Source organism: Pollicipes pollicipes, unplaced genomic scaffold (genome assembly GCF_011947565.3).
Source record: "Pollicipes pollicipes isolate AB1234 unplaced genomic scaffold, Ppol_2.1 Scaffold_6138;HRSCAF=7277_pilon_pilon_pilon, whole genome shotgun sequence".
Taxonomy (NCBI): domain Eukaryota; kingdom Metazoa; phylum Arthropoda; class Thecostraca; order Pollicipedomorpha; family Pollicipedidae; genus Pollicipes; species Pollicipes pollicipes.
In genome coordinates this window covers 26,629,020-26,653,717 of record NW_023596818.1, presented here as the reverse complement: position 1 = coordinate 26,653,717, position 24,698 = coordinate 26,629,020, and the positions used below count along the sequence as shown (strand labels likewise).

Here is a 24,698-nt window from a genome sequence, read left to right as displayed (position 1 = left end):
CCGCGCCGTTGCACTCGGGCATCCACACGCCTGCAAGCACAGTGCACACGCATGCACACACCACTAGGCGTGCGCAGCCGTTTGTAACATCTGTCGCTTCCATCCATCAGCGACGCGGGCTAACAACGCACGCCTCCCTTAAACAGATCCGTCCACCGCTGCAGAAATTAGGCGTCGCTGATGGCCGGCCTCAGCTAGCTCGGTAAATCCTCATTACACGCTAATCCTGCTTATTCGCAGCTCGACCAGTCGGGCCGCCAGCTGACTGTCCACGGGATGCACGCTGTGCACGACCGTGCAGGGGCGGCATTGGCGGTCCTGTGCACACCGCCAAGCACGCTGTGACACCGGCTAAGAAGCGGCGACACCGGGTGACACCGAGTGACACCGGGTCACACCGGGTCGCACCGGTCGGCAGCAGCGGGCCGGGCTCACAGGAGCCCGGGCCGGGCTCCCGCGAGCGGGGCCGGGCGCAGCGGCGCACTCAGCGGAAGTTAAACAGGGAGGTAAGGTAGAGGCTTCGTTTATGCCCTACGAAGACATGCATAAAGAATGCACGAAGACAGCCAAGGGATAGTCACGCGATGGAAGCTCGCACCGTTCTCCGCGCAGCTGCCAGCCCGCTCCTGCGGACCCTGGCGGCGCCCCTGCGCCGTCTGTCGCGCGCCGGCGGACAGCCGCGCCACGATCGCATCGGAACCTGTCGGCGCCGGTAATGACGCGATGCGGCCCGACCGGCGACAAATTGGTGACAAACACGCCCTATTTGGCGCGTTCGATATTCGTGAAATTAAATGATGGCGCACGCGTTGACGCAGGAATGTCATTTTCGGCCGGTCGGTGTGGGCCATTTGTCAGCAGGACGCGGGCTGAAGCGCCGTCCGGTTGATGGATGGTCGGTAGACCGGTGCCGGGCCAGACGAGGCTCCGCGCGGGACCAGGCGCCGAGCCAGGCGAGGCTCCGCGCGGGGCCCGTGTGGGACCGGCAGCTGCCTGCTCAAGGCGCCGGGCCAGGCGAGGCTCCGCGCGGCGCCCGTGTGGGACCGGCGGCCGCCTACTCGAGGCGCGGACGCATGGCCGGCTCGGCCTACGTAGCGGTCCCTGACTGACGTCATCGCCCTAGTAGTCACCCTCTATTGATGAGCGGGTGGGTTTATGACAAACAGCATTGACTCGAAGGGAAACAACGGAAAATGAATAAAAAAACGCGCATGGTTGAAAGCCATGCACTTCGTAGGCGAGGGGCTTCGGAAACCCTCCGCTTCCATTGGATGCTGCAAAATGTTAAGCCTGCCTTACACAATATGATTACACCAACCACCCCGGCTTAGCCCTCGGAAGCATCGACACACAGCACATCCGCACGCATAGCTGTGCCGCCAGCTGCCCGGCTGGCCACTCACCCGTTCGTGTAGGGGTACATTGCGGCGGCGGCAGGGTCGTACGGGCTGTAGTAGGGCGATGGCGCCCCCAGACCGGGCAGAGTCCCGGGCGCGTCCTTCATGTCGTACGCCCCTCCCTGCCGGAGGGACGGGCGTCAGCCGCACGACGTTACGACAGCGAGATCGTGACGGACGAGGCGGGCCATGACGTCATGCTCGTAACTACGCGGCAGTGACGTCAGGGCCTAAACACGCCCCAAACGGTCCAGTCGATGACGTCACACGTAACAAACAAACGGTCCAGTCGGTGACGTTTTATAGCTGTTGTCCCGCTGGGTCCATACCATCGCGAGCATCATTTTCCACGAACGTGCGGCTCTCTCGCGCGGCCAGAAGGATTAAAAAAGAGTAATGAGATCACCCCTGCGAAGCAAGTGTTGTAACGGTTCTGGGTAGCTATGATTTATTCCTGCGCGCTCTTCCCCCACATTAAACATGAAAGCGTTGTGCATGAATGTTTCAGGTTTAGGGATGCGTCTTTCCACGGTGGCGTGGTCACGTGGTGCAGGCAGCGAGGTGCGGTTTACATTTACACTCAGCCAAACACCCCCCGATTACGTCAGCTTACAGGCTGATTAGCACACTGAGAACCACTTTTGCCTCCTTAAGTAGCACGCAAAGGTCGTGTAAGTGACTTCATGCGACGTCCGAAGTCACGTGCATTCACTTGTGCACACATTACACGGACCCGCCGCTTAGACGGCGGCTCCCAGCAGGATGATGTTATCGGCGTCCAATTAAAACGCGCCCTCTGCTGCGGCACGGCATTAATTACGCCACGAGGGGGCGCAGTCATGGAGGAGGCTGGCCGACGCCTCCCGTCCCATCCCATCCCCATCCCTGCCGCGCCTCCTGCCTTTTGCGGGGTCGGTGTCCCCCAGGCGCCAACACAGCCGACACAATGTAAGGCACCTTTCTCGAGGCACGCTTTTATTGCTGCAGAAGCTGTCACACCATTGGTACGGTAAACTCACATAACGTATTTTGTGTGCGTATGCGATCATCTCTGAGTGCTTTGCGAATGAAAAGCTAAGTTATCGCATAACCGAATGCACTAGTTTGATTCATCGACCAGCAGACCAGTGCGAGACACTACCCCTCGCTCGTTGGCCGAGGGCCGGACCGGGGCTGTGCGAAAGCCTCCCTCCTCAACTTCCCCCCACCCCACCCCCACCCAGCCGCCAGCAGCGCGCAGGAGCGTCAGCAACAGCTCTCCTTCCACGCGCCAGTCAGAGGACGCCACCACCAATTAGATAGCCGATCGAGAGGAGACTCACGTTCAAATCCTTGCTGCACAGACTGTTCAGTTAACACTATCCACCGAATAGCGGAATCGTCTCATTTAACCAGGCCGTCGACCATTCAATTAGCAGAATCGACTTTTTAACCATGGTCCCGCTTGTCGCGCACTTGTCAGCTGTTCTTCTCGTATATACTTCTATGTCTACAGTGGTCGAGGACCGGGGCCACCTACCGAGTGAACTCGTGCCAGCCGATGTCATCACCTCAGCGGGACCGTATTTTAATGCTGGGGGACAGGAGAATAGCCCCATTATTTACTAAGGCATACAGCTCAGGGCATAGGGCTTAACGATCTACACTCCGAAGACAGATTTGGAATTTGCAAGTAATACGAGTCTGAGCGTTCTGTGCAATCAGACAATGCTGTTTCTCCTCGCTCATTTCGTTCAAATTATAGCACTTTCCAAGAGGAGCAAACACGTGCGCTGCCTTCGCTCGTCGCTTTTTATCCCGGCCCATCTTGCTCGCGTGGACGGGGCGGGCGGCAGTCTCACTTGTGGAAACACCACCGAACAGTTGTGAGTTTTTTACCGCACAGTTCGCACCCATTCCGTCGCAAGGCTGTGCCTTGCGCCGCCACCTGCGCGTAGCCCGGTTAATAAATACGTCGGGCGTCACGGGCTTTATCGGAGCCTTTGCGCGCCACAGAGTCGACCCCCCCCCCTCAGCCCACCTGCCCCCCCCCCCCCCAGAACGTCCAGCGGGCACCGGACAGACGGACGCGCCGGCGGACGGCGACGGTGGCGACCTCCACGCCTCTTGTCTGCGTTATCTATTCATGTTACGCCTTTGTCCACGCCGGTGACGCGATTAATATTCCGGTCCGCCTTGTCGGCGGGCGTTATCGTGCGACATCTACAAACGAAACTTAGCACTGGATATGATGGCGGTGATAACGGGTCGCCGCACCTCCGGCGGCGCCGGACAAGCTGCCGTAATGAGGAAGTGGAGCGGCGTTCGCAACGACAACAACGCCCCAAAATGGCGCGACGATGATTTACCGCGCGCTCAAAACCCAGTATGTTTCCGCGTCCTCGAAAAGCCGTGCCAGTGTTCTAATGTGATCTTTATATGGCGCAGTCATGTGGCACAGTCCGGAATGGCCGAGAGCCTTTGAGCAGTGTCGTTGATGTCGACGGGTACAACGCCTGAAGCCTGACGGTATTTCATGTAAAATCTCGCTAATGGCGCCTCGGCTCAAGTTCCCGCGCAAAAACGTTACGAATGCCTCTTAACACAGTACTTATCACCTCAACGGCTGATAGCAGGTGTTTGACACGCTGTGCATGACATATCGACGCCAGCGATCACAATGGCCCCAGTTCAAGCGATCGGCAGAGGGCTATTGTGCACCGCTATCACCTGGTACCTGTCACGCCGGTGGCGGAGCTGTCCGGTCTCAGCACTCGCGTCACGCGAGCACATGCGCTCCTGGTCTGGTACCATCGGAAGACGTAGCGCTTCGCCTGCACGGTAACGAGCGGGCCGACGAATCTCCGAGGCAGCACACTGCGACGCCAATCAGCCACTGACAGGCTGCTGGCTAAGCTCTCGAGGCAGGCATAGCGACCTTCAGTCTAAACATCGCTCTCAAAAGTCCTCGCTTGGACGAAAGGCATGATGCTGCGTTAGGCGCCTGTCTTGAATCACGCAGAATTGCGGTACCCCGCCGAGTTGCGTCTGTATTCCACATTTACGGTTTCATTCAAGCAAACAAACACAGAGGTCATCAGCGTTGCCACTTCTGGCGGAAACCAAGGTTGATAATAATTTGCTCGCGGTTAGAATGAGGCTCAGACATTTCCATCACGAGTCCGACACTTTAAAACATTTAGGTAGCAGCGGCTCAAGCGGTTCAACTCTATGCAGCCCGCCGCCCTTTATCACTTGTCCAAACTCCAACGGAGAACGACAACCGACCACCGACAGAGGTGTCATTAGGAAACGGAAGCAGAGTGGGCCAGTGCCGACCTGGGACCACCTGAGACCACCGGAGACCTCACGGGACCACCTGGAACCACCTGAGATCTCCTGCTCACCACCTGGCACCACTGGAGACCTCCTGGGACCACCTGGGACCACCGGAGACATCCTGCTCACCACCTGGCACCACTGGAGACCTCCTAGGGCTCCCTGGGACCACCTGAGGCCACCAGAGATCACCTGGGTTCACCTAGGATCACATGGGACTACCTGGGACCATGAGCGGTGCGCGTGGGTCGCCCGAGGCGTGCCGCCCGGTCCCGGAGTCCGTGCGGAGCGGGCCGTAGCCGAGCCGGCGCGCCAGCCGGGGCCGTGCACGAGGGCCAGACAATGGGCTGATATCGTAACGTCTCCACTTTGTCCGTGTCGCCCATTATGCAGCGCCTGCTGTAGGTGTGATTCGTCTGGCCTTTGTTCGCTTATCAGCGCGGCGGCAGCCCGCCCGGCCGCGTCCGTAGCGCCGGCAGCTCGCCACCGACGGAAACTGACACCGGGTGACACCGGCGGTGGTGGGTCTTGCCAGGGTCCAGCGACCGAGGCCGACACAGGCTGACATCGGTAGCGGGTAGGTCTCTCCTGGCTGTAGCCACGTCTTTGAGATTGGGGACGAATAAGGATTGCAGGTGGCAGCCTGAAACCCGGGGGAGCAGCCTGACCTAAAGGGGACATTTTGAAGGCAAAGACGAGCATTCTGCGGTGTGCCGCGCCCTCCTCGCCACTCAGGAGGGGCACGAGGGGTCGGCCGGCCGGCCGGCCGCCGCGACGTCCTCTTCGCCAGCCAGGAGGCACGAGATGACCTCAGGTGAGGGACCCCCCACGGCCGACAGCGGAGGGTCGTCAGCCACCGCCGGGAGGAGGCAGAGCAGGGCCGACGGAGCGCGGCGCGCCGGACGGCCGCGCCGCTGGGAGCGATCCACCTCGGGCTGGTGGCATGGTGACCTGGCTGGGTCAAGGACGCTCAGCTCGACACATTGCATCCCGAGATGGACCGTAGGCGGGAGAGGTCTGGATCTTGGATTCAGGTAGTTTCCGATGGCAAAGACCCTTCTCACAGCATGCGGAAAAGGAAGAGGTGTTGTATCAGCTTCGTCGGTTAGCTCTGAGCGGATCGTACCCCGCTAAAGACCTCGTGGAGCCACGTTTGCAGGTGGAGCTGACGGAAGCTCAGTCTTTACTCAGAATTACGTCCGTCAGGCACTAATTCTGAGAGCCTGCCTGGCGTCCATCGAGCAGGCTCTCGCGTGAGTTGCTATTGTTCCATTTCAAGCCCAGTGATGACAACGCTGATGTACTCCATGATACCGCGGTCATGATACTCCATGATACCGATGGTCCTAGATCCACTGTTGGACACAAGTAACACACGTCAACCACGTGGATTCGCCGCATTCTCCTCATCGGACCTCCCATTACATTTCCAACGGCGTCTCATTTGAAAAGATTACTTAGCATCTCTAGATTTCTGGCGTGTTCTTCAGATAGCAGTTCCAATCGGTTCGGTTGGCGGACATTTTACACAGGCAAACATTCTCAGACTGAGAGCTCTTATGAGACAGAAGAAAATCATTCACCTTCATTCACGCGGACTGACAGCTGAAATACCTCTAACAAGTTCACATTTGTCGGGCCTGATAAGTCTCTGACTTAGCCAGGCTCATAAATGGCATTCCCAACAAGACGAGCGCGGGTCCCACAACTCCGGGCGTTCCCACGGGCGACCCAAGTGAGCACACCGCGTCAAGGACGGGTCAAGACCGAACGAGGTGTCACCGCTGTGAGCCGTTCCGATGAAGTTCGTTTCGCCTTTCAGCAGAAGTTTACCATGACCTCACGCGACCTGCTGAACTGGCCCTCACTCGCGCCACTCTGCCCTCTCCCCTCGTCTTCACGCGCCTGCCTCCGCCCCTGCTGTGGCACGGCCCTCGCGTCTGGGCCTCCGAACCCCTTCGGAAGGAATCCGGCGCTCTCGGCGGCCATTCCGAACATAGCACATCAGGTCCGATCGGCAACTGGAGCGGACTAATTGTGGTCGGGCGACGGGACGGCGCGGGGCCGGACATTGGCGCCCGCGCCCGGCCGCTCTGGCTGCGGCCGTTGGGCCCGGTGTGGGCACCACAGGCCGGGCGGCGCCGCCATCAGCACGCCGGTGGACACCGACGATCCCTGATCGGCTCGGCAGGCAACGAGCAGCTTGTGTGGTAGCGCTGGAGGTCTCAACTTGGCGAGCGGACAGTTCACTAACCGTATTCTCAGCGGGCACGGAAATGTTCCGAAGTATTTATGGCTTTGAAGACGGCGTGAGGGACCTGGCCGTCTTCATGAAGTAAGGATCATGGCGCTCAGGCCTCGGCGCGGACTTGACATGACGCCCTTTTGTCAGCTACGCTGCAGTCGCCCTAATGCAGGCTTAGAACGATTAATGTACGTGCACCCCAGTTCGCCAAGGGCACCTCCACTACATGGATGTCGCTCCGCTGCTCGGCGGCAGTCGTCATAGCGCGGCCGCCCCGCAGAACACCGAGAGCACCTCCGTTCCGGAGAAGTCGTTCAGCCGTAACCCTATGGCGTCGGCGGCGCCGAAGAGCCAATAACGGCGCGCTTATAAAAGTTAAACCGCGTCTGATAGATCTTCCGATCGTGGGCGCCGCACCGCCGCCGGCCAGATCGCCAGATAACAGCCGACGGGTAATGCTCGCGCAATTTTCTGCCAGGCTGACTCGGCGGCGGCCGCCAGCCGCCCGACTAAATCAAATGAAAATCAGTTTTGACGCACAAATCCAGTGGAAAAAATGGGGGATCGCGCGCGGCGGCCCGCCAGTCTGTTGGTTTAATACTTCCGAGGGCTGCCAGTGGGGCACGAAATTCACATCTTATTAATCCGGGCCGGGTGGGGGACGGGCGGCGGCGGTGGCGCGCGCCCACGTCCCTGAAAGGCCCCTGCCGCCGGGGACAATGCTGCTCCCCGCGGCGCGCGACGCCGGACGTCGGGCAGATGCGCCGTTCAAACAGAGCGCCCTGCCCCGGCACGACCTCCTCCGACCCGCGGCCTCATCGACAGGGTAATGAACTGGGCGATGTGTCGGCCGGAACATTCTGTGAGTTTATTGTAAGGAGCGGCGAATGTGTGGATTGTTGGGAATGAGACGATGTTGGCAGCTTTGGTGAATATCCTGTTGGTTGAGTATTGGCGTCCCGTGCTCTTTAACTCGCCCACTGCGCGGCGCGTAATGGTAAAGTCCCAGCTGTCTGACCTTCCGCACTCAAGGCCCGTAGCTCGGCAGTCTGACACCAAGGATCGATCCTCTCTATGGCTTCAGCTGGTGCCGGTGCGACCCTTCGCGAATGTCATAAACAAGGTCGCCCGAGCTTCTTAAAGAGAATACGCTTGGGGGGCATATTCCAAAAACGTTCTCCAGTAAAAACTCAGGATTAGTTGCGTCGAGTAATAGCATTGGGTAGTGCCAGTGCAACGCCGTCAAGACATAAAAATGACATCAATTTTAATCATTTTCAAGTCCAAATTATGATGGCAACGCTTTGTAGAAGTATTTTTCTTCTTCCCTGCAGTTGCAATCACCGTCATCATGTCACCTTACGTGGACACCTCTACTAGTGCCAATAAAATAACGTTTGTCATTGGCCCAGCGGGCAAGAGCCTGTTGCCGAGAAGTTGGTTGGTTGAAGTTTGAACCATTGCGTCTCCTTTGATCATATGACATTTCCATTCCCAAAGCCAAAGTGCGCCTCGCAAAGAGACGCTGTGGCATACACCACAGAGGAGAAATCAACAGTCCTAGTATAAAGTTTGGGGGCGACTGTCTTCGCTGCCCCCTGCATGTTTCCACCGTCCGCGCCTGCAAGTGCTCCAGTCTGCTTTCAAATTGGCGCCGAGATCTCCTCAACTGCCGCACGGTGTTTGCGAAGCCGCTGGCGGCACCCACTGGAGCCGAGGATCTACTCCTGGCTGAAAACGATCGGATCTACAGCAGACACAGATGGTCAACAGTGATCGGATCCATAGGCGACATGCAGCTAGCCTTGGCCGGCTGATCGACAGAGGTGGACCCCCCCCCCCCACGGACTGCACATCCACAGGAGGCGTTGGTTTACCCCTGCCCGGCAGATCCACAGAGGACGCAGATCTACCCCTGGCCGGCAGATCCACAGGGGGGGGGGGGGGGAGCGGATCTACCTTTGGCCGGCAGATCCACAGAGAAAGCAGATCTACCCCTGGCCGGCAGATCCACAGAGGAGGTGGATCTGCCACTGGCCGGCAGATCCACAGGGGGAGCGGATCTACCCCTGACTGGCAGGTCCACAGAGGGCGCTGTTCTACCGCTGGTTTCCCGCGATCGAGCGTGCGGAAGATGCGGATCCTCCCGGACCGGCACCGTCGGCCCGGGCTGCCTGCTGATGGATCACAGCATCGGCACAGATCGCCCCTATTTAACATCGGCCCGCCGGCCGGCGCCGCTCGGAATCCGCTCTCTAGCTCCGGCGGCGAAATCGTCGCGCCATCAATCGCCACCCGCGCGCGCGGCGAATTCCGGCGCGAGCGAGAACGCGGCGCGTGCGCGGCAATCTCAAATTCAAAGTAGGGCGTGTGGGAGTGATTATTAATTACGCGGTGTCGCATGGCGTTTGGACCGAGGGCGGACGCGACCTGCGCTCCGCTGAGCCGACACTGGACGCCAACAGTGCCACCTGTCGACGACCCGGAGAGGCAGAGTACGCGGACGCACTCCGGAAAAAGCAGAAATGGGACAGGATGGCAGGGGAATGTTCCGCAGATATTGATTCCAGAGTGCTAGAGATGCAATTTTTTCCAAAACATCGGCCCGCAGCCCAGCCCGGCCCGGCCCACCCCGCCCTGCTAGGAATCCAGCCCGCGTAAGTACATTGTTATAGTGCTGACCCGGTATTTACTTACCCGCAAGTACTGAATTTATTGTAATATGCATTTTGCCCTTTTCCCTCAGTTTTAAACATATACATAATGTGTGCACAAAATGTCATGTCAGTGTCATCTCATGCATAACTATGTTTTGCTAACAACAGTGATGTTGCTTGAAGAGCTGAGTAAAAAAGTACCCGGACTAAAGAATTTCCATTGCATCAATGGATAGATATCTCATCATCAAATAGAGCGCTGGGATGCCTATCTTGGGCTACAAATGAGAAGGAAGACGATGGGATTTAAAATGGCCCATCACCGAAATGCACCAGAAATTTGCCACTAGCCCGTCCTGCTACCACCTGTGGCGGAAACCATCGCCAGAGCTCTAGCCCGTGCATACACAAGATGTGACACCGTCCCAACGAAATGCATTGGTAGATGAAGTAATCCTGACATCGAGTTCTTCACTGATTCCTGGGTTAGTGAATGCGAAGTATACCGGCGGCACATCAGGCGCAGCTCCGGGCTACTGCACCCAGCACGTGCCCGCCTGCGCAGCTGGTGGAGCCACACGCTTGCGGTGATATGAGAGTCCCGACTGGGAAAACAACAGAGCTGGGAAGACATGATTGACTGGAGCGCGGCCGCCCGCGGGTCATCGGACCGCGCCTGATTGATAGCATGAACTCCCTTGATGTGCTGGAGCGCCGTCTCAGTGATATTATGCCCACTATTCTGCATTTCATTGTCGCACCATGACGTAGATTAATTACAGCTGCGTGCGCACGGCGCAAACTATCGGTTGATCGCAAACACGTTTGACACTGCCACGTTCAGACTGCACCAATCCATCCGTATTTGTGTTGATCCTCGTCACCATCATTCAAACGAGCATTTTCTCGCCTGCAACCCTGCAACCACTGCTGCATGCCTCAAGAGCAGAGCCGCACCAAGATCGCGCGCCTTCCCTCGGTGCAGAGCCGCCCCATCACCAGGCCAGATTGCGACGTTAACCAGGGCGGCGCTGCAGCCGGCTCGGCCGCGCCGCGTCTGTCGCCACGTCAGCGCGTCACAATTGTCTCGGCGACGCCGCGGCGACGCGCCGGTGAGTCACGCCACTCATGGGCCCGATTGCTCCTCATGTACCGTTAGTGGCGACAATTGCGACGCTGCAGCGCGTGCACGGTGGTCTGGTGGGCTGGCGTCGGGCCTACCCGGTGCGCGGGGGTCGCGGCCGGGCGCTGGAGCGGGGGGTGGAGAGACGATACAGCGGCTGGCTGGGGAGGAGTCCCCCTGTCAGGCCCTCCACTACCAAATGCCTTCTGGTTAACCACTGCGCGTCCGGGAAACCAGCGGTACGGGGTTCGATTCCCCGCGGTGCCCGCCCTTCCTGCCAGGGTGATAGGTAGGCGACGCCATATAGCTTCAGCAGCTGAGTGCGTCGTAAAGCCCCAATGACACACACCAAATGCCTTCTGATGAAACTCAATGTATCCAACGGCTAGGAGGGTGGCTGCTGCGTCCTTCTGGGTCAGCCGCCTCCTCGATGAACAATTTGGGTTTGAGGTCGTGCCAGTGGGCAATCACTCAATGCGTTGCCCTGGTCTGTGCCTTCCATTGGAATTGCATGATTTGAACTAGCTGGAATTAACATTCGTGGCGTTTGATTTTCTATGATTTATGTCATAGATAATTGTTGTAACCAAGGTGATTGTTCTCAACGGTGTGTACAGTTCATACATTTCCTCAATGACCAATAATTACACGAATACAGATTAAATACACTCATCCACCGGCGGTCAAAACTAGCCTAACCCACTGGTCAACATACAATATCTTTAGAAAACAACACCTTGCGTTTTTTGCTGTTTGCTCACTTTCATGCCCGCTGGAGTTTTTGTATTGTAAATAAGCTCAAACCGGGTGTTAAACAAAACCACGGACGTCCGAACCCTTCCAAAGGAGGATCTCCCATCCCAACCATCTCACCTACAGCCCTCCCCGAGTCGCACTCGTCCGCCGCCGCGTTGCATCGGACTGCTCCACCCGCCGCCCGTCCCTGTGATCCCGACCGAGCCCCTGCCCCTCCCCACTCCCCCTGCCCCTCCCCACTCCCCCCGCCCCGCGGCGACCACCGTGCCATGCCGTCACCCAAACACCAGGCGGCGCAGGCCGTGTTGCGATCGAAGTGACAGCTACTGCGACTGGCCGCCGGCCTGACGTGCGCCTGCCGCGCCGGCGAGAGACACGCCGCGCAGGGGCTGGGGTCAAGGGGGAGGGCCGGAGGGGAGGGGGGCTGAGTCATTAGCATTCCGCAGTAGGTCACGGCGGGATGAAGTCATCTGGGGTGCATAGCTGACGGCCACATCGCCATGAGCGACTTGCCGTGGACATGAATGGCACGGCGAGACAAGACGGACATGGACCGACATGGGCGGACATGGGGAGACAAGGAGGACAGGGACGAACATGACGACACTGGACATGTGTGACATTCGTGTGGACGCAGGCAGATGCCGGCATGCCACGAGGCCTGGGCGGAATGTGCTGATAGCGAGATCACGCGGGCACGGTACGTACAAGGCTCGCGACATCGCGGACACGGACGCAGACTGGATAGGGTCACATAGTGAGCCCGATAGTGACAGAGTGAATCCGGTAGTGTCACAGAGTGGACCAAAAAGGAACAAAGAGCGCATCCGATAGGGACAGAGTGGACCCAATAGGGACACAGAGTGAACCAAATAGGAACACGAACGAGACAGAGGGGACCTGATAGGGGCACAGAGTAGACCCGATAGGGGCACAGAGTGCACCCGATAGGGACAGAGTTGACCCAATAGGGACATAGAGTGGACCCGATAGGGGCACAGAGTGGACAAAATAGGGGGACCTAAGAGACAAAGGGGACCTGATAGGGCACAGAGTGGGGACGGCACGGACTCAGAGCGGAGACGACACGAGCACAGAATGGAGACGACATAGACACACAGAGAAGAGACACACGTGATACAGAGGCAGAGCGCACACGTCCCCGGACACAGAGCCGACCACCGCCGCCCAGCCCCGCAGCACGCCCGCCCGACTCCACCGCCACCTCCCTGGGCGGCGGGGCGCGCGGGCCCCTGCCGGCGGTGCCTGTGTGGGTGTGTGGTCCGTGGTCGGCCGGCCAGGCAGGCGACGAGTGAAGCAGCCGGCTGCCGCCGCCGTCGCCGCCGCCGCCGCCGCCGCTGAGAGCGGCCAGTGTTGGCTGCCGGCCGGCCCAGTGACGACAGACTGCTTCGGGTAGCGCCCCGTCCCGCCCCACTCCGCCCGAGCGGTCGGCCGCCGGGGGCACCAGGCCGGCCGGCGCGTGGCAGCCGTGAAGCAGGCTGACGGGTGTGGGAGCAGAGGAGGCAGGGGCTCGCGAGCTGGTGGTGCTTCGGAGGCTCTAAGAAGGGGTTCACTTGACGTGCGGTGGGGAATGTCCAAGTCTGGAAGGTCATGGCAGATTGTCCAAATCAGGGACGTAAACGCTGCGGTAAGTGTGGTGTTTAATCGAGTTAGCAGCTCTCAGAGGCGCTGAAACCGGTTGGGAGGAGCCTAGAACACAAGACAGAGCACAGAAAAGGAAAGAACACGGAAAAAGCGAAGCTTTGGGCCATGGGCAGCGTACGAATGTGTTCCCTTGGGGTGTTTAAGTTTGGAGTGTGGTTTCCCTGGGGGGTGTGGTTTTCATGACGTATCTAGTACGAACTTTCGGAGGTAATCTCCCATTTAGCACTTCGTGGGAGGAAGTTCAGAGAACCGAACCACACGTCTTCAGCCCAGCTTCGCTACCACGAATCTCAGCGTTACTTTCGCTTTCACGTGACCGCGAAGGAAAACAGCGATTGAGCTTTTCCGCACAGGGAAAGCTCGATGGCAGGGGAGACCTGACAGGGAGGCCTTATCCTGCGTCATTAGGGAGCAGTAGGAACAGAGCTTCATTATGTTTATATTTCCTTTTCTTAAGGTATCCTGTTAAATCTCTGTGCGTCATAGCGAGAAATGTGAAATTAGGTGCCAACAGGGCGTCCATTTTCCGTCCTTTCCCCAGCTGCCCTCAGGGTCCCACATCACTGAACCGAGCGAAGCGCACGGACCGGTTGACCTCCCCACTTCTGTGGCTATCCCTGCTTTTGACACCCAATGCACCCTCCAAACTGATTCTTTGACTTCTGCGTCACGTCTGTCCCAATTTCCCCACGAACATCCCCACAGCGATGCCGGCTCGGTGAGCGGGCGGCGGCGGGCCGCGTGCCTCCCCCAGCCGGGGCGTGCGCGCGCCCTGCCCTGCGGCGCCAGCGTGACGGCGTGCGTGCGGAGCTCCGGCCGCCCCAGACCGGAATTCCGCGCCGCACGCACTGCCGGACCGCGCCGCACGCAGCACGGCAGTGCTACATGCGCTGCGTCCAGCCGCGTGGCAGAGGCGCGTCCAGGGCCGGAGGATGGGAGAGAGCGGACTGGAGGCGGGCGTTGCGTCCGCGCCGCCCGCGCAGAGGCGCCTCCAGGGCCGGGGGATGGGAGAGAGCAGACTGGAGGCGGACGTTACGTCCGCGCCGCCCGCGCAGAGGCGCCTCCAGGGCCGGGGGATGGGGAGGGAAAGAGTGGACTAGGATCGGTCGCTCAGCAGTTGTGACGTGATGTTTGGCCCCTGCATGGTGTGACGGGAGACTGTGGGGCATGTTCTGCATGTGTTTCTTCTTTGCTATTTGGATACACTGGTCGGAGTATCAGAACCCACCAGCGTCGGCCATTTTTAATTTGAACACGTTTGGATTCGTGCAGCAATCTAATTTTCAAAGAATGGTTAAAGTTTATGCTCTCGCTTAAATTCTGACAGCACTAATGGCATTAAAAAAGCCGACCAATCGGAACGAAGAAAATTAACATCTTCCTTCGCACTCACTTTGGTACTGGATGTTACTTAGCGTCGCTTGATATAAGACCAAAATGATGTGACTTGATGGCGTTTGAATAAGCTTTGGAAGTCAAGAAAAGGAAGCCTTGCAAGCCAAGGATGGAAAACCTATGTTGAAGCCAGAAACTCAGGATCCCGTGGGCCAACGCCATATCAATATGACCTAAATGGGTGTACAGAGCTGGTAGATATGCTAAGAATGTTGTTCACTCCATTTTACACAATTTTATATGCCCGCGTACAGAAATGAATACATAATTTCGTTTGAATAATCCAAAGCACGCAACAGCTTCAAAAACACATGCATCATTATACCTGCACCGCCTTTAAGTTTGCTTTTGTGGCTTCGTGTGCGAGGGTGTGAGGCCTAAACGCATACATAACGGTAAAGGGAAATTTTGGGCGGATGGCAATGGTTTGACTGATGAAGAGGGCTATTTTTCACTATCCGCCCGAAACAGTCAGCTTTGGTTAGGACTAGATGTATTTGCTGAAGTCTCGAAACAGTACACCCAATTGCAAACACTCTCTCCAGACTTCCCTTTTGCTGCTGAGCGGGAGAAACGCAAACCTCGGCGATGAGCCTCTTTTAGGGAACTTTGCTCATTTAAAGATAGCTCAACGCTCACACCCTCTTCCCTCAACTCTGCAGTGACTACGCCCCTGTTGTGCGATCGGTGTCTTTGGGGTTTGATGCCGATTACAATCATTCGTGTCAGACAATGTCTGATTCACAGACAATGTCTTATTCAATGTCTTACCGACACGTGGCCCCATGGACGTGTTCACGTGTCCGTGCTATACCTGCCATGATCGTATACGCGTCAGTGATGTGCGATATATGACACCTGGCGTGTGCCTACGAGCAGACATAAATAACTGCCGTAATCATAAGTCAAACTGTGTTACAAATCGACACAGTGTTGATTGGGATGAGGCATCAATACCTGTCAACTTGTAATGGGCATACAAGCCCAATCTTCGTTAGCTTTGTTGATCTTTTTATGCAATAACTCATGCAGCGCCCATGGTCCCGCATTTCTACAGCTTACAAGCAAAGAAAACACACGTTCAGCAAACTATTTCCACCACGGGATAAAATGAGTCCTCGAAAAGTGCGATGTGAGCGTGTGGCAGTGTGGGTGTATGCCGTGGATGCTCCGCCAATATGTATAATGTAATGTATGTAATATGTAATGTATACATGTCGTCAAGCACCTGCGAGCATATTGTTTGTTATTTATGCTCCTGGCAGTGCAGGCTGTTCCACGTATCACGCGGCTAGATCTCGAAAGGAAACAACCCTGAAAATACATGTGACAAAGTGGTGTCATTCAAAAATGGCCGGCTGTAGTTTGTGCATTTGTAGCCATCTGTGACATAGAAACTACATGGACGCATGGACACTCATAGAAACTATAGCCACACTCCGAATCTCATACACCCATCGTGCAAGCGACATATTTCCAGCATTGCGCACACGTACGTTGGTTGGTAGTATCACGTCAAGATAATCGCGTCACGATAATCCCTAAGACGTCAACACGTCAATATAATCCCTAAGTTTGTCAACTGAGAGCAAAGTAAGACATTGCTGGTATGGGCGAAGCTTGGCAGCTCTTTATGTTGTTTTGACACTACACAATGCTCGTCTTATCCCCTAACATAAAGCCCAAAATAACCAGAAAACGCTGAAGGCAGTAAATTCTGCGAAATCCTCATATATGACGATTTGCATTTGTTATATGTGGTTATATTTCTGTTTTATACAGGGATACCTGTTGTTCAATTGCTCAGATACATTGCAGCAAAGACTGGTCTTCAACCCCACGAACGAATCTATTGAGGCTCTGCTCCTGACAAACAAGATGGCTGGTCCGTGTCCTGCGATTGTTCTACGCCAGCAAATGCGTCTAAGGGACCAGCTTGCGGTTACAATGCAGCACTTGACGACCCACAAGAAGCCAGAGAAATGTCATGCACTTTGATAACATGGAGCTTAGCCGATAAGGTCGCATGCCTCTCCGCCAGCTGTTGCCAGAGTGACACGACACGATCCGATGCAAGACAGATGTCCGGAGCGGCCGTGGGAGGCCATGATTAATGCAGGTGGCACGTATGCTACCAGCAAGAAGTACAACAGACATGAACGGCCACGTCTTGTATCCATCGTCAGCACCCCTTAGCTGCCTGTATGAAGCGGGATTATGCGCCTGCTTGAGATTGCATTCCGTGAGGCCACAGATCGCAGCTGGTGTTGTCCCATTGGTAGCATAGTTGTGGTTTGATTTCGGTTCGGATGAGCCAAACACCCTAATTACGCGTGTCCAACTGCCTTCAGGCAGCTCTGGCGTTTTAGAGAGAAGATTGTTTCGTGTAGGGCAAGTGTTGAGCAAGCATTTGCAACAGCAAAAAGCAAACGGCGATCATGTTTGCGGTATTTTGCCTGCATACTTGCTGTAGATTTAAGCGGTCCTCACCATGACATCTGAGGTCACTTAAGGTTGGAAGCTGTCTCTTATTTGTATGCACTCCTCAGATTGTCTCTCCATTTCCCGACGTTCCTCGGAAGCCTTCTCAGCTTACATTGCCAGCCATGTCAATTCATCTACGTAAGCCGCTAGTTGAGACCGTAGTGAAGCTCTTTCCAGAGGAGATGCCGCTCGTATAACACGGCGCTCGCAATGATCCGGAAAAATTGCATTGCTCCCAAAGTGAGGTAGGAAGCAAACAACCGTGAAAATTGTGCATACAGATAATGGTTCGTTCGTCTCGTGAACTTCACGATTTGCATCTAAACACCAGGAATTGTTTAAACTTTCCCAAGCCTCTAACAGCTAGCAAGGCGCACTAGTCCAAGACCTCAGCAAAGAAATCAATGCAAAACATTTGAATCTTCCGTATCCCACCTTCAAGAAACCACCCCTGGAAAAGACGCGGTCAAGCCTCCGGCTGTTGTGGGGGAATGTGAGTTATAATGTTGGGGACAGGGGAATGGGGAATGGGAAATGTTCCCCATGTGATACACACACAAAGAAAAAGACGCGAAAGGGATGAGCGGTCCTGCAGTCACTGACCAGGTTGGCGTAGAGCGCGGCGGTGGCGGCGGCCGGGTCGGGCAGGCCGACGTAGCCCTGCTCGGAGAAGGGGTAGCCGGCGGTGCTGAGGCGCGGGTAGCTGAGCACGCGCGCCGGGTCCAGCTGGCAAGAGCACACCGTGTGACCTGAGATCGGGTCGGCCAGGATCGGCCGGCCCGTCGTGCAGCACGGCGAACTCGGCGAGCTGCTGGTGGTCGGAGGCGTCGCCGGCAGCACCTGCGGCGGGGGAGAGCAGGGTGGTCATGGTGTGTCGTGGTCAGTAGCACGCTCAAGGATGCTGGTGAGACGTCACTGATGGTGTCTGTGGTGGGGAGTAGGTGGTCTGTGTGAGTGTAACGACCAAGGATGCTGGTGAGACGTCGCTGATGGTGTCTGTGGTGGGGAGTAGGTGGTCTGTGTGAGTGTAACGGCCAAGGATGCTGGTGAGACGTCGCTGATGGTGTCTGCGGTGGGGAGTAGGTGGGCTGTGTGAGTGTAACGACCAAAGATGCTGGTGAGACGTCGCTGATGGTGTCTGCGGTGGGGAGTAGGTGGGCTGTGTGAGTGTAACGACCAAAGATGCTGGTGAGGACGTCGCTGATGGTGTCTGCGGTGGGGAGTAGGTGGGCTGTGTGAGTGTAACGGCCAAAGATGCTGGTGAGACGTCGCTGATGGTGTCTGCGGTGGGGAGTAGGTGGGCTGTGTGAGTGTAACGGCCAAAGATGCTGGTGAGACGTCGCTGATGGTGTCTGCGGTGGGGAGTAGGTGGTCTATGTGAGTTTGACGGCCAGGGATGCTGGCGGTCGCAGCCGTCGCCGAGCGCTCCTGCAGGAAACAGCGTGTGGGCTGCCTGCGCCATGGTGAGAAGCATATTCAGGGAACAGATGCCAAAGGCTCGAAACATTCATAGAAGCCATTTAAAATTTTCCGGGAAACGGGACCACAAAACTTTTTGTGTGAATAGTCTAGCAAAAACGCATGGCACATTGTGTCCGAGATGACTTTATCGGTTTGACAGCATGAACATAGCATGGACGGCTCACATGGAAAGCTACCCGCCTGCATTATTCTGTAACGTTTCATCGTTAAGCAGCATGTGATTCAATTTTATCAGAAGGAAGAATACCAAACAGCACGCTTTTGCTACAGCAATCGGTCGCTAGACCTGATATTGCGCCAGAATATATCCATCAGCAAACGCACAAACGCCGCCATTAACAACCAAATACAGATTCCCATGCACGGGGCTTCTCTACCAGCGCAGATGACGGACACGGTTATTGGCTGGGTAAACAGTTGGTTGTGGGTTAGAAGCTGGGCAGGCAGGGCGTCGCTGGAGGGCCTGAGGACGGGCTGCCAGGCACTGAGGCTCGGCGGCGCTGCTGAAACGCGCCGGCTGGGCGAGGAGGAATGGTGCGTTGAAATGCAACTGGAAACGAGTTGCTGTCTGTACACGGAGCGAGGTAATGTGTAAGGAGAACAGCTGATAGGAGGACTGATCGCAGCTCGTACACTGAACCATGCCTGTTCTGTACTGTTCGTGGTATCTCTTCCACGCTCGTGTCACATCTGTTAACTTGCATATAAGAGGCGTAGAAGCTGTTAGCACTGTGTTCTTTAGTGATTTTCGCTGAAGTGGCTCGCTATAACCGCTGGGCTAGCTTGCGTCTGATGGCTGTGCTTGTACTGGATATTCCCCCTCTGTACGCTTCAGACACATTAAGTCGTGGTTATCTCTCAATTACCGGAGACGCAAAGAGCGACGTACACCTCACCATTGCCCGTGCACTCGCTTCGAGTTTGGGATGTGTAGTGAACTACGCAAGAGTATAGCTTCTGGAGCAGCTTGCCAAACAGGCGTCGAAAATGCGAGCCTTGAAGAAGGAGAGGAGGAGGGAGGGGAACAGGGAGCACACTTGCAAATCTGTTATCTGACCGCTGATTGGCACGCTAGGGCAACGCAAACACACATGTTTAAATCTGAAGCTTGGGCTCAGCTTGTTGGACATTCTCTAGATCTGTAATTATTTGTGGAGGCCAACCCGACCAAATTCCATGATTGATTCTGGAAGCCATCATTCACGAGAACGTAACGTGGCACGAGATCACACGAGCGTCTTTATTTTCTTTGCTTGGCCTGACTGCGGGAGCCTGTTGCCCAGTTCGCATCGCCTGCCTCTGACAACGATGTTCCCTTGAGTTCACCTGATAAGTCCCGTCAGCCCGGCTTGAGCATGGCATTTGATCAATCTCCACCCCGCGGTGCGTCACCCACTGCTGCGCCGGACGCCTGGCGCTTATGCATGTCAGCGCTGGGTTTGCATACTGTGTGCGCTTTGTCTGTACGGGTACGTGAAAGATGTCTACGCGGGAAACAAATTAGTATCTAAATTAGCACAGAAATTAAAGGTGGAGACGCAGGCGGTGCCTGCACTAGATCTCGACGATGAGCCGTTCCACCTGACTTTCACTCATGCCGGCTGTGCTTTCGCGCTTTTATTTGAAGCCGCGCGGGTGCCAAACACACTGCTGTAACGCACATAAGCAGACTATCAACCTTCTCTGCGGCGAAGTAATGCCACACATTCATTATGCTTAAGGGGGAAGGGCGGGGAGCATTTAGAGATACCATCTCCTTTAAAACTGCACTCCTCTGATGCTGGCTCATAGGTCTCACGCACGCACACCAAGAGCGTTATTTCATCGGGTTTGATGGGTTCTCAAGCCTTTTAATCAGCATGGCTATGAGATTAAGCGATGTGGAGAAGGGAGCAAGAAGTTGAGAAGTCAGTTTTGTTCAGCCCATGTGCTCAGTTTCCCCTTCAGTAGCAACGCTATCATTCCATGTCGTTCTTGGATTGTCAAATATCAATTGTTTACCAGACCGGTGTGGTAATACTGATTCAGACAACCGCAAAGCTGATAGAATTGCCTCAGGCCACTGCAAGTGGATACCTATGCTTCTTGCTTTGCTTACTGCCAGAGTTCTTGAAAATTGCCCAAATGCTGCTCTTTGCGAAGACCAGAAACATTAAACAGGGAACGAGCAGGAATGTGATCCCTCTCTTATCTTGATTTCAGGCAGAAATACGTTCAGCCGCAGGATTTTCGGCATCATGAGCTGCTATGTTAAAGATAACAGATATTCAGTACACCAGGGGTTCTGGTCAAACGATAATATCGAGCAGTCACCGGTAAATGTTACGAGCTTGAGCTTAATTTTATGAGCTTGAGCTAAATGTTATGAGCAGTCTGACCGTTGCATGTGTGTTCAAAGTCACGGTGTGCTGAGAGTGTCAGCTTTTCTAAACACGGGAACTCGTAATTCCCCTCTGATCACAATCTTGTGTTTATTTCGAGTGAACTTTTGCCGGACCGACCTTTCCCGCTCATGCTGTAATGCGCTGCTGCTCAAGATATCGGCCGCGCATCAGGTTGTGGCTACCATGTGCGCCGCATTGTGCGTCGGCTTTCCCAACCTGCTGCACGGACTGCAGTGGGAATAGCACACCGCCGATCTTTTAAGTGACGATGTGTTCCGATTTTGTTTGTGATTGGTGCACTGCGCTTTGGTGCAGGTACTAGCCTGGTTCGAGATCAGTCAGGGCAGCGTTCGTTTCGTGTTTTATTACGACCGTTTACAAAATGGCATGCCGTCTATAAACCTTATGACCAGCCGTGGTCAGTTGTCTGGCTCACTGTTTTACGTTATCTGCATTCCGCTGGTTATATTTGTGCCATCTGTGTGAGTCGGGCTTTACAGCTCAGTTCCCAGGTTTTTTGACGACTCTGCATTCCACTTTGAAGGAAAATATATAGGTGCATACAGGGACGTACTGGAGCTGAAGATTCAGCTTTGGAACATTACGAGGTTTGTACAACTGTTCACATTCGGTAAACATCTGAATCTTGCTCGGATGTCCATAAATATTCAAATGTTTGATGATTTTTGCCCGAGGATATTTCCACACACTTCAATGCCAAGTTGGGTCATGATTAATTCGGAAATCGTGATGACTGAAAAAAGCCTCTGAGCAAAACCAAAACTACAGTTTTACAAAAGGATTGAAACAAGATATTAGTGTTACGGATGGAATAACTGTTCGGACTACCGTCCTTGTCTGGTGCGTTAGTCTGCACACAACGTTTCGGCCAGTTGACCCTTCGGCGTCCTCAAGTGTTATGAAGTCCTGAGAAGGACTGGATAGTGCTTGCCTGTCAGCCCTTATGTGTCGTGTACAAACTAACACGCCAGACGAGGAAGATAGTTCAAACGCATTCCATTCGTAACACCCCAATTATTGGACACCGGCGAAATCATCAATTTAAGCTCATGAACTTTGGCTTATCTCTCTGCAACGGAATGGCACACGACCATAATGACAACAAAGCACCTGCTCGGTGCACAAATGTCGCTATCGTTACAAGCAGGTGATATTAAGAAAGCGGGCATGTTGTAAGTTCAAAGCGGCTCATGTAACTTATCATGTGCGTGCTTCCGGGATAATTTTCCCTTCGTCGAGTCACAACGACGTGTCGACAGTTATCAGTTCCAACACCAAAGCTCACATTCAATTCCCCTTCTGATATGAGCGGGCGCAGCGCGTCCGGCCCCGCGTGCTCGCTACAGCCGGCCGGCCGCTCGACAGGGGCTGAGGCCGAGCTGTTGACTCACCCCTCGCGAGGGCTTAGCTCAGAAGTGCTCGGATACGGCGCGGTCTGTGGTGGAGAGGCTGAGTCCGTCGAAGCACTCACTGTGCGGGGTCACGCCCAGTGGGTAAAGGTGGCGTTCATATGGTAACGGTGTTGCGAGGAGTTTTGAGGTCGGTCTAGAAACCACTGGGGCAGTGAGAAGAAGGGGTGGAAATCTAATTTTGAATCTCCCCTTGTTCTTGCAACTGCATTCCGTGGGTACCGTTTTAGTTTGAAGCCGCGGACAATTGCTTTTTCCAACTTGTCGACATGCGCCACTTTCTGTCCATAGATGTTTGCATGTAAGCACGTCTGGCCTCATCTCTGAAGCTGGCGCCAACTTGAAATGTGCAAGCTTTTTAGGTGCTTTGAAGGAATGTCTGAACATTACATAGTTTTCAGGGATTTTTCAGCTGTGGCATGCTCTCAAAACGTTCGGAGTACCGCCACCCCTGACCCCCACTCCAGTCTGAATGTTTCCTGTCTGAATCCCGTCATAAGCTGCATCGACTGGCTTCAGCTACTGCCCGATTAATAAAACGAGTGACAACACAGCCAGCAGCGTCGGTCAACAGGGCTCCGCAGTATTGTTCACTCTCACCGGGGCTTCCCGGCGGCCTCCTGGCCTCCGGCAGCTCCTGACGTACCGGGTATCCAGCTGGCTGTCAGGAGCTCCGGGTCCCAGATGCACAGGGAGCTGCCGGGACGCCGGGTGCCCAGGGAGCCACCAGGGAGCCGCCGGGAGCCGCCGGGAGCCACCAGAAGCGGCCGGGAGCCACCGGGAGCCGGGCTCAACATCCTTTCGGCACTTACGGCGCCGCCGGCCGCCAATGCCCGGCGAACGGCCCGTTTACGGCCGAGCCGTCGCCGCCGATGATGGCTGGAACGGCGTCGGCCGATGCGGCCCCGACGTCGGCGACGGCGGCGGCGGCCGGGCGGACCGGGTTATTGATGGCGCGCGTGGCCGGCTGCGGCGGCGGGGGAACGCTGGCTCGGTGGAACTGCGTGGCCGCGCGGCAGGTCTGGACGGCGTGGAAGGGGAGGCAGGCGCAGCGGGTGGTGGGCGGCGTGGGATGGTGGGAGGCACGCGCGTAATCCGGGAGCGGAAAGTTCACTGTCTGCGGTTGATGTGCGTTGTCAAATTGTTAGAGTTCGGGAAAGGGTGACAGCAGGCTTAGAAAGCAAAAACGCGGCAGCACAATAGCGTGCGGTAGCGAGGAGCGTCCACCGTCCGGCAGTGACGTCAGACTTGCGCTAACAGGCGACTGGTGACTCACCTGCGGCGCCGACCCGAGACCAGGATACACAGACATCGTCCCCGCAGCGCGCGCACGCGTCACGTCCGCAGTGTCCTCGCGTTCCTCCGCGCCGACCACTCCTCCGCACTGTCCACCCACCGCCGCTGCCGCCGAGTCCACGCGCTGCACTGTCCACCGTGCCGTCCGCTAACAGCCCATTAGCATACCATCAAGATGGCCCATGTCCGGCGTGTTCAACTGCTGTTCGACGAGCGGACACGAAACCCGGGCCGGAACACCGTCCCGCCGCTGGCTGCCGTTTGTGGTGCGGCGCCGCACTGACGCCGCGGCCGGCCAGCGGGGGGCGGAGCCAGCCGGCCGGCCGGCGCAGGCTCCACCCCGCCGCTCGCTGATTGGTCGCGTGCAGGCTCCGCCCCGCTATCGATCGGGAGCCGGCCGATGCGTGTTCGTCTGGTCGCGGCATGGTCCCATTTGTCGGTGGCCAACAGATGAGCGGAAAACATGGAGGACATGCGCCGACACGGCGGCCGCCGGCGGCAGCGTCAGGTCAACCTGGTCCCGCGGGTCGGGTCAGACAGCGCCCAGGGACGGGTCGGCACAGTCAGCGGCGGGTTAATGAGGCGCTCAGGCTGCCTAACGGGACGTCGGTTGGAAGCTGCCGGAAGTTGTGTTCGCAGCACGCTACAATGAACATAGAACCCAGGGCTTCACAAGGCCGTGCTCAGATGCAGCTGTAAGTTGTGGTCGCGTGGTCGATTGAGGCTCACCACGATGGGAATGCCAATGAAAAGTGGCTGGACTAGATGAGACAGTTGGATCGCTGAAAAGGTGAAGTCAGATATTGATCCAAGAATTCGCCAAGGTGGACCGATTTTTTTCTTGGGTCGTATAACGGGGTTTCGCGCCATTCCGAAATATGTTCTATTCGCTGGACCCACCTTATTTTTTCGTCAGTGTTGTCTCAGGGAGGTCCTGTGACCTTTATGACCCTTTCCTCCCATCTGTATCTGGATTAAGCGCACCGAAAACAACTTTTTAAAACCAAATCCGAAGAAAGCTTCTGCATCTGTGCATGTATCACACAGTGTAACGCTGTCAGGACAT

The 24,698-nt window shown here is 56.0% G+C and overlaps 1 protein-coding gene across 1 annotated transcript in view; it reads right to left on the bottom strand.

Moving 5' to 3' along the window:
* The window catches only part of LOC119105515 (homeobox protein araucan), a 51,737-nt gene extending 27,844 nt beyond the window's left edge, over positions 1–23,893 (bottom strand). Inside the window, exons 1-3 of the mRNA XM_037228979.1 lie at positions 23,613–23,893; positions 17,644–17,880; positions 1,404–1,519 (exon numbers count right to left, since the gene is read on the bottom strand). Coding sequence (XP_037084874.1) covers positions 1,404–1,519; positions 17,644–17,880; positions 23,613–23,648 — 389 coding nt within the window. The 5' untranslated portion in view covers positions 23,649–23,893. The remainder of the gene's footprint in view (positions 1–1,403; positions 1,520–17,643; positions 17,881–23,612) is intronic.
* Between the last annotated feature and the right edge of the window lie 805 nt (positions 23,894–24,698).